The sequence below is a fragment of the Stomoxys calcitrans genome, chromosome 3, assembly GCF_963082655.1.
Source record: "Stomoxys calcitrans chromosome 3, idStoCalc2.1, whole genome shotgun sequence".
NCBI classification, from domain to species: domain Eukaryota; kingdom Metazoa; phylum Arthropoda; class Insecta; order Diptera; family Muscidae; genus Stomoxys; species Stomoxys calcitrans.
The window spans coordinates 124,556,345-124,566,921 of record NC_081554.1 but is presented as its reverse complement, the minus strand read 5'-3'; the positions used below and the strand labels follow the sequence as shown (position 1 = coordinate 124,566,921).

Below are 10,577 nucleotides of genomic sequence, written 5' to 3'. Positions count from 1 at the left end.
ACCTAACCAAAGTTAAAGCTCTGGACGAAAATTGGTGTAGTGCAATTATTTTCGCTTATGTAGCCTAAAACATGTACTTACCTGTTTTTGGTATATTTCGTCGAATTCGATGTTCTTATCGCTTACCCTCAAGTTCTCCAAAAACGTCTCAAATTATGTAAAATTAGAAAAACATTAAATTTTTGTAAGCAAAAAATTCGCAAATAGATGAATTTTATTATGACTTTTTAAAAAAATAAATAGATTTTGTTTGCTTTGGATACAATACAATTAGCTAAGGATATTTCTTTATATGTGTGTATATATATATATATATTTATTAAGAATTCAAAAGGACTAGTTTTCATTGTTTTTGCCTGTCATATCATCATGTTCATTGTTTCAAGTATTAAAATATTACTTTTGTTTTTAGTTTTGTTTTTCGGTTTCTTTTGGGAAAATTCATTTAAAAATTGTTTTTACTTAATCATTAAAAAAATGGAATAGCTAAAAATCTGTGTGCTTAACATAGAATTTTATAATAATTTATTAAAGATAAGATTCATTGTAGGCATAAATGACATCACTTTCGAGCGAGCGGGCCTCAAAGCATTTCGATTTCTCATGTATCACATGACACCTGAAGTTATTCCTTGGTATTTTTTGTTTGTTTTGTTGGTTTGGTTTCTTTTAACTAGTAAATTGTGTGTGTTTTTGTGAGTAGAAGTGTAAAATTGTAGTAAAGCTTTATTTTAACCAGTGTGAGAGTGTTCTTAAGGGTTTTTAAGTAAGCTCACAATCTCTCCAATAACATACTATACACTGTTAATTTGTTTGCAAGGGGCGGGAGGCAGGGCGTGATTGATTAGTTAATTACTTTCTATTTTGATCCTTTTTGCTGGGGGCCGTTGCATCCCTCTCCATGGAGGGCCTGTAGTAGGCGTCGGTTTTATTAAAATCACGGGCTGCGGAACCGCTCAGTACCATGGCTGGCAGAGCCTTGAGGAACCCATGCAAGCCGGAAGGTATTGGCGGTGTGGGAGGCACGGAAATACCACATCTGTTGTAGAGGAAGGGCATAGTGCCTGTGAGGCTAGTGTGAAGGCCCAAAACAGCTTCCAGGTCTGCTTCTTGGGCTTGTGACAGGAATTCCAAGAAGATGCTTGTGGGAATCATGGCAATATGGTCGAACGAATCTACATAGGCCTCTGTATCACGATTGTATTGGTCAAGAAAATCTCCCAGCAGTTTTGCTACCATGGCAGAGCGGGCTTTGCTGACCACACCAAAATTTTGGGGATTTCGAAAATACACTGGCGCTTTGACAGCTCCACCCACGCGATTGAGAAATTTCAGTATGATCTTCTCATGGCTGTCTTTAGGTTCAAGTACCAGACGTCGCAGTATGGCCTCCAGATAAGTACTAAAACTTTGTCGCGCCTGCAATTGTGTCAGCTCTGATCCATTCTGTATTAACTTGAGAACTTGCTTGCGCAATCGTTTACCTTCTTCCTCGCATTTAGGTTCAACGCGCTTGGTATCAAACAATATGGGTGCCGAAGTCTCGAGAACACGCTCATATTGTCTTATGCGCTCTTCGAAGGAATTGCCCTCTTTGGAAATTGCACCTTGCTTGGCGCCGCCATACAATTGCTGATACAAAAGTTGATTGTAATTGTGCTGCATCATGGGCGCCTGGAAAGATTGTCCCTGTAGAACGGGTGTAGACATGGGTATACCCGTAACCGAGTCTAGAAAATTGCCATAACGCGACATGCTATCCTCAGTGGGAAAAATGCGTACGAAGCCCCCACGGCGGGCATTTTGAAAACGAGCATTGCGTACGATGCGTTGTTCTTCTAGCGTTAAATTCTTGCATGCCGAAGTACTCACCGACGATCGTTTGTTGACTGTAGTGTTAACTACTGCACCATTGCCGACACCTGTGGGTTCCGCAGAATTTGTGCGCCTACTATGCGATACACTGCGAAATCTAGTCCACCTACTATCGAAGTGGGCCCTCATGGTTGGTGTATAGGCCGGTATTCCTACGCACGTCAAGAGATCAGTTATAAGACACGATTTAACCTTGGCATCCAGAGGACTATCTACACCCATTGATGGTGATAAGTTGACTTCTAGCAACCAGGGCTTCAAAGTGTCATCAATGAGTATGTCGAAGCCGTACAGCTCGAAACAATTGCTGCCATTGGGCACAAACATTCGACAGGCCGATATAACCGTTTGGGCACAAGAGAATATCGACTTGATGATCAAATCTTCTATGCTCGCTATCAGCAAGTTGGTATCACAACCTTGGGATTTCAAATGTCTCAACAGTGCCGAAAGAGTCCATTTGTGGCCGACATCTTCCTCGTGCGCATCGCTGGACTTAATATAGTCGGTGTGGTATTTGTTAATACTGTAATTGCAAAGGTGCATGCAAGGGTTCCAGAGATTGTCAGCGTCAAGATCATATTTCACGGTGGCCAAGCGCACCAAACCCTCCTCATATAGATAGATAATCAGAGGATCGAATGAAGTTACCAGCACATAGACACGCAAATCGCATTTGTGGCCGTCTATGCATAGAGGATCGGCTACATACTTGGAGACTAGAACCTGCTCATCCTGCGGTATTTGGTCAGGAGAGTTTACAATAAAAATGCCACGACCACGACTAGATGCTGCAGGCTTTACGATCCACGGTCCTCGGCACTTATTGTGGGCTGTTACCAAATCCTTATACTCTAGGGGCAGTAAGAATGATTGTGGCACTATATCAAAATGTTTCATACCGCGCAAATGCTGCATTCGCTCTATGTTCTTGTACAGGCGATCTTTGCGTGTCAACTCGTAGGATCTGGGGAAATGATTTACCCTTTGATAGGGCGACAGGTTTCTTAACATATCAGGTTTCATGTGTACGCCAGTCCAGAGAATGCTAAACGATTCATCTTCCTCGGCTTCGGTAAGGCCATGTCGGGCGAATATTTTGCGCAGTAATTTGGTTTCGGTTTGTAAAAATTTGTAGGTCAACTTAAGATTTGTGGCAGGCATGTCTAGGGCAGGGGCATGATCATCGCCATCCGCATCATGTTCATTCTCGTTCTCATTGTCATTTTCCATATCCGGGTCGGCGGCGGTCATATGATTGCTAAGTGACCTCTGAAAAGGACGTTTGCTAGCACCAGGAGAAGATCTATCCTTTTCATTGTCCTCGGAATCGTTGCCATCACTGGAAATAGAATTATCACTAGAGGACATAGAATCCCATAGCTTTTTGTTCTCCAAGTGTTTGGGGAGGCTAACCAAACAGCGTTTTTGCTTGTCCCCCGGCGAGCCAATGTGAGTGCCAATTCTTCTTTGGGTTGAGGTTATTGCTTCATTTCTCAACGATTTTCGCTCCGCATTCACCGTGGAGAGGCTGCTGGTAGATTTGCTCTTCTCGTTCTGTTTATGATGATAAATTTCCAAGGCAGGGTCCTCATTAACGCCCACATCCTTCACCGAGCTACCACTGTCGCTACGCGCCACCTGCTGTTGAGGACGCGAACAGTTCAGAACAGTTGTGCGAAAAACTAAAACGGCATCTCGTGATCCCAAGGCCCCACTGGTAATCCACTCATTTTCACGCGGCTTCTCGTAACGTTTGCCTCCTGCCGTTGTTGCGACATTGTTGTTGGGCCGGGCATCGGTTGTGGGCATAGTGTCTTTAATAGCCTGCCCCTCTATTTACATTGCTTAAAATAACTGCACCAATTGCGTAATTTTCTTCCGTTTCACGTTTCGTGTGCTATGTTTGCTTGGTTAACTCTCGACTGACCGCAACTCGCGTTTAAAATTTGCTAATGATTCATCCAATGGTTCTTCCACCAAGCTGACGATGACAACATATACTCTGTCACCCAGTCGTCTTGACATGTTATGCAGGATTTTCCGCGGTGTTCAAAAGGGCGGAGTGGGCAGAGTGTGAGTTAAATCGTCATTGCCGTATTCGTTGTCCTCTGAAAATTATTTTGATCACAGAATTAAATTTTGGTCTCTGAATTTAAGTAAATCTATTGCCTAAATTATGATGGCTAAAAGTTTAAGTATAACTCTAATAAACTCCACAAATTCACGGAAATAAATTTTGTTATTAATTTTTGCTCTGACGGGAAAAAGGCAAGCAACACACACACACACACAACACAGCCTTTAGAGAATACAAATCGAAAAAAAAATAATAGACAAACACAAACAATTTTTAGGGTTGCTGTGCTTCAGCTGGTTGAGTCGAAAGTTGTGGTGTTGTTTCCGAGCCTAATAAAATATTTCAACTGATTTCCGTATGCCCTTTTGCTGCTGCCTGTCGCGTGAGTGTAAGGTGGAAACAACACCGTGTGTGGTGTATGTCCTTAAACAACCAAGGCGTCAGTCAAGTTCATAACTCTCACTTGCGCATTCTACCTTCTCTAGCAGAGCTCTTGTTTCTCTCTCTCACCTTCTCTCGCTTTTTTGGATTCTCATATAAACTCTCCAAATGCATCTAAATGTTTGAATAAAAACAACTACTGTTATGATTCAATACACCATACCAGAATATAACAAGCTCCCCACAGACAATCACCCCATATAGTAGTGAGCGCAGCAAAAACCTCTTAACAGTGTTGCCTTGTGGCCTTTAGTATGGTGTATAAGAAAACAAAGAAAAAAACAAAATTAAATAAAAGCAAATATTTATATACGGCCGTATTCACAAATCTTATTGAAGCCTTAAAGTAGGGGTATTTTATTTGACAAAAAAAAAAAAACTACTTAAAAGCTGCATTCAGTTAGGTGAAATCCGCACAAAATTGTAATGAAATTCTTAGTAAAAACTAAATTTTAATGAATTTTTTGCTAAAAAATTTTAATTATATTTTTCTGGAGACAAAATTTCAGCACAATATGCTCTATATTATGTCAAAACTTCAGCACGGCCGGGACAAAGTTTCTTTACATTTTTTTCTAAAGACTAAATTTTTAGAAAAAAAAGTTATTCAATTTTTTCTAAAGACTACATTTAATGAATTTTTTAAGAACAATCTTTCAGCGAAAAACGCTCCAAAGACAACCTAACCTCTAGATTATTTTTTAAATCCAAAATTTAAATTTTGCATAAATATTTTTCAAGTCTTTTTATTACGCTTATCTGTCCCAACCAACCAACCAATTGTCCTAAAATTTTTTCTATCCACAAATTTCAATAAATAGTTTTAAAGACAAAATTGCAACGCACTACGCCTGACCTTCGATTTCGTTGTACGATTTTGATGTAATTTTCTCTCTATATATAAAAGAGACGCGTGATTGACTGATTGGCTAACTGACTGATAGATTGACGCAACAACTGCCAGCTCAAACGGCTTAAGCTAGAGTTATGAAATTTGGCACAAATGTGGGTCTTGGATCGTAGGCGCACGATAAGATGGGGTTTTGTGATATCCGTACGTTAAAGTACTAAAAAGTACGAAATGGTGAATTTTTACCTAGCACGAACGCATGGGGCTAGAATTATGATTTTGAGCGTCTCGAAAAAATAAGATTTGATGACAAAAATTTCCCAAAATAGTATCGGAAATTGGAAAAATAGTGCGTTTAGTACCGCAATTGGTACTTTTTGGTACCTTGTTTGTTAATTGAGCTAGAGCTTTGATTTTTGGAATTTAGGTACACTATGGCAGCCTAAATTGTGATGTCAAATTACTTTTTGAACATTTAGAAACAAAGATGTACCAAAAAAGGTACGAAATAGATGAACTTTGCATAGGGCGAACGGGTAGAGCTACAACTTCAAAATTTGGCTTAAGTGATTGTTGTTGCGATATAAAGGGGGTAGATAGAAAAAATATGAAAAAAATGGAAACGGAAGAAAAAAACGTTTAGTACCGCATTTGGTGTCATTTTATACATTCGTTACGAATTGAACAAGAGCTCTGAAATTTAACATGTATATTCTACTAAGAAATATATTTTGACTAAATAAATGATTTTTTAACAAATCATACGGTACCAAAAAGTACAAAACAGCTTATTTACTTTAACAGGGGTATAACTTAAAAATTCTATGAAAATTATAGATGTCTTGACATATATACGATAAATACTAAATATTCATAATTTAAAGAATTTATATTGACGTAACAATTTTTTCAAATATTTTGAATTTTCTGTGATTTGATTTTGAATTTTCTAAATTAAAAAAAAAAAAATAATTTCCTAATTTCCTACAACAAAAATATCATTTTTTAAATATTTTGTGACCATTTAGCGAAGAAAGTTGGATTAAATGATTTTGGCATAAAATAGAACCTGTTGTCTGAAGAAGAAGGATTATTGCCATCAAATTATTTTTTTATAGAAACCATCAAATACAACAAGACATTAAAACGGATTCCAGAAATCTCACTCCTAAAAATTTTTAAGAAATTTTTTCGTTTGATTTATGGGACATAAACAATTGCCGACTTTTGACAAGCCAATTTTCCCGAAAATCATGACGAGAAAAATTGTTGTAACTGGTTTCAGTTGTCTACTTTACCCCAATTCAAATTTCATTACGATACCTCTTTACTAACTCGAGCTAGAATTATTCTAAGGCAGCTCTATTTTTGGGTATTTTTTGTCGTTAATGCGAACCTGGGCACACGGAGCAGCAACAAGAGAGTTGCCGTTGTCTAGCGTTCGAAGCCATTAATACAACTTCCAAAAAAAATCTGTGTTGGCAATCAGTGTAAAATTCAGCTCTGACATTATGACCAAATGTCACCGCCGATGTGTCAGTTACTGCACCCAATAGCTACCACAGTTTTAAAAAAAGTTGAGGTATCTTCGCCAATTTCACAGTAACATGAATTTTGGCAATTTTTCGATTTTGAAGATATGTCCCTGGTAGCTATCACTGGAAATATTGTAGAATTATCACTGGAAGAAGGGCAGAATTTTATATACTCTCTGCCATAGATCGCAATTTTCAATTTCTTTGCACGATAGCTTATTATAGGCGAAAACAAAAAAAAAATGGTTATAAGAAGCATATTGTTTTTTAGATTTTTATAGTCACAACATGTCATCCTGCAAAATTTAAATGAAATGTGCCAAGAATTGCTCTCTCTAGGAGCTTAAAAGGTTTAAGCAGGAGATCGGCTTATGTATTATGGTAGCAACGTATGTAGTTTATGGACAGATTTGACCCATTTTTCGGCGTGGTGATGGAAGACAATAAAAGTTCTCATGCACAACAATGTCCTCCTCAGACAAATCAAATACGAAGTAGGCCCTATGGTGTGGATACACTCGTTCGATATTTATATTTCATAACTCAAAAATATTCGATTTTCTTGAAATTTTCAGATATAAAAGTTCCGTAGTAAAAATATATATATATATATTCGCCCATATTTCGCCTTTATCCAAAACCTGGACATCGATGTGGCAACAATATCCAAATATGGATAATTGAAGAATAATGGCATCAGGCCTCCACTACATTGATGACAGCTGCGATAGCTTGAACGTCTACCTCAACGAACTTCGCTGCAAAAAATCTGAAGATATCTGCCACCAAATCTTCTGCCACATTGACCACTACGAATACGCGTGAGGTGAATACCCAGTTAACTGTTATGGTCGATGAAGAAATGATTCGACCATTAAGTGTCCCAAAATACTTGGCTTCACATTTGACAGCTCTTACACATTCTTCCCGCATGCCATAGCAATTATGATAAAGTCAAAAATAGAAAAAAGATCATCAAGTCACCTGTCGGCAGCACTTGGGGTGCAGAAAAAGAAACCTTGTTGTCTATGTACAAAGCAATTGTCCGGTCTGTGGTAAATCATGCAGCGCCAGTGTGGTCTCATCAGCTCAGTTGCACCTGACCGCCTCCAGACGCACCTAAAGAAATTGACCTCCCCCGGCAAACCAGAGTAGTTCTGGCTCAATTACGCTTCGGCGGATGCGGCCGCCTCATTTCCAATAGGGGAAGGATTGATGCAAACGTGCAAGATGTATATCCCGATTGTGACCAGGGACCACACGACAAAGATGACCTGCCTATCCAGACCCACTCGACTCAGACCCAGATCCCTGTGGCGCATCTCATCTTAGTCGCAGAGTTCCTGGATTTGGACACTCAACGGAATCAAGCAGACGAAATATTGAGCACAACAAACTGCTACAGCAACAACATGGTTCGATCTCGATCATATTCGGTTCGGATGTTGATAAGGTCTAATACTCACTCGCACTGCGTTACCGTTAGTGCGAGTATAGGGTTCTCACGCCTCTATGGCCATACACCTGAGCCAGTAATAGGCTTGTTGTGCGCTCTAAATAAAAAAATTAAGCTGGAAAAAAATTTAAGTCACGAATTCCATGCTACTTACAAAATCCATAATTGTTTTTCATACCACGCCCTAAGTCAGGTCATGTCCGATTTTGCATTAGCGAGCTCGTAGTCCTATGTGTCCCGTAATGATACCGAAAGCTTTTCTGACCTCTTCTTATTTCCTTTCCCGAACTCCCTATAGGATTTTCGTTCGCCACAGAAGCCCATGCCCTTAACTCGAACTGCCCGAAAGGTTTCTGATTGACCAAGTTAATTGACTGCTAACCACTGTCCTTGACTGCCAACTCGTCTGCTCTTTTATTCCTCCTTACTCCGCTTTGGTCCGGCACTCATACAATGTGGAATGTGCTTTCCCCAGAGAAGGCGTAAATCTGCATCTTACATTCAAGGACTGTTATTGATCTGACCGTTCTGGTTTTTATTGTCCTAATGGTCAGTTTACTGTCTGTAAAGATGTTCATACTAGACGTCTTCGCGTTAGCAAACACCATACAACCTCACGCATTCCGTGTTCGCCCAGATCTCCGCCAGCAGGACCATACTATGGCCAGGCAATCAGAAACAGATCTCAGTCCCTGGGTTCTCAATGTAGACCCCCAGGCCCACTCTGTCTCCAGTAATCAAATGGCTAATATGCTGAAAATATCCCATGCAAGGATGCAACACAATGAAAAACGAGCTCAAGGAAAAGCCTTACAAGTTTCAAAAGACACTCGATCTAATACCAACGCATAAAAAGCTATAATCAAAAGAGCAAATGAGTTGTTGCGAACGAATGGTTAAAAAATTATGTTTTACACTTCATTTCGTGCACTCAGTGGTCGTCCAATTCGCCAGATGCCAATCCAGCAAATTGGAACCATTTTAGAGAGGTAAAAAGTAGAGTAGTGGTAAAAAGTAGAGTAGAGGTAAAAAGGTAAAAACTAAAGATGTAGGTTACTATGCAAGGTTAAGTGGCAGTTTGCCATCTGACTCACTTAGACATTTTCGTCCATTGTGGTACCACAGGAGAAGGAAGATGCCTTCTATTTAGTTCCTGCCATTTAACAATCCAGGTCGCATTAAAAGGCCTAACAACTTGCGAATATTTACATCCGTAAATTCAGACAAGTTTCCAAAGAAATGAGAACCTAAATTCCAGATCCCCTGGAATGTGTTAGGTAGTTTATAGTCTCGCAAGTTCTTCCGATCTACAATTCCCTGGAACATCTCTGTGGATCGGCACCCAGAACAGGTGAATTTTGAACTGTTCAGCCAACTCGTTGGGAGATCTGCGACAGTCGAGGACGGTATTTGAGTTCAAAAATACGTTCTAGGGATTTAATGGCTGTCTGAGATGATATTTATGCCAGTCGTCGTTATGAGATTATGTCTTAGCCATTCCATGATTTCTTTAATTGGTCGGGTAACCTTCCTTATGAGACCAGACCTAGTTCTGCAGAGTACGCCCCAAAGCCCACCTGGAACATCGGGCATTGTATCAAGGTTAATACGGTGTCCGTAGACACCACATGACTAATGGAAAAGCTCACTTAGTCTCACAGTAGTGGTTGCAGCAATTTGTCAAGCTACAATATCCAGAGGTACTAGGTGAAACATTTGATTCAGTGCATTAGATGGCGTCGTCCTCAGTGCGACTGTGATGCACAAACAAGCCAACCTTTAGATCCGACTGAGTATTGAGCAGAATTTGGACTTTTGAAGCGCCGTCCACCAGACCATAACACCACATGGCATAATGGGTCTGACAATTGCAATTGCATTGCATTGCTCATCACTTTCGTTGATATCCGATCTTCCCCATATCTGGTGATGTGCATTAGCATCACTTCCTACAATGCGGCTCTTTTACCCTGTACAAGCGTCTTCAACAAGCAGCATAAGCTTGAAGGCGCCGTCTCTGAATCATGTGTCATATATAGGGAAGCCAGCCAGTAATGAGACTTATAATTTGAAGGTTGGCTACTACTAAATATTCAATGCTTAGCGACGGGAGAAGACAACCATTTAGACCACTATTTGGGGAATACAGGCTCTGTGTCTGCCATTCCCCGTACTCCTACATCAGTACGAAGTTATGCAAGTTTGCCCACAAACATTCCATTAAGGTACAGGGGCAAACTTCTCACATATAAATGAGTGCTGTACGATTCAAGTTTTAAGTCTAGTATTGACTTCGTCTTTTCGCCACAACAACTGTCAAAACACATTATAAAAAATATG

General features: G+C 39.8%; 1 protein-coding gene across 6 annotated transcripts in view; it reads right to left on the bottom strand.

Moving 5' to 3' along the window:
- Positions 1 to 469: 469 nt before the first annotated feature.
- Positions 470 to 10,577, bottom strand: part of LOC106083670 (tubulin polyglutamylase TTLL5) — a 47,226-nt gene continuing 37,118 nt past the window's right edge. For 5 of the 6 annotated variants that reach the window (XM_059364746.1, XM_059364748.1, XM_013246826.2 and 2 more), the window contains exon 2: positions 470 to 3,986. In XM_059364746.1, coding sequence (XP_059220729.1) covers positions 853 to 3,687 — 2,835 coding nt within the window. In that variant the 5' untranslated portion in view covers positions 3,688 to 3,986 and the 3' untranslated portion in view covers positions 470 to 852. Of the gene's footprint in view, positions 3,987 to 4,223; positions 4,726 to 10,577 lie in introns of those variants that run through there. The other variant, XM_013246823.2, reaches the window with a different exon arrangement.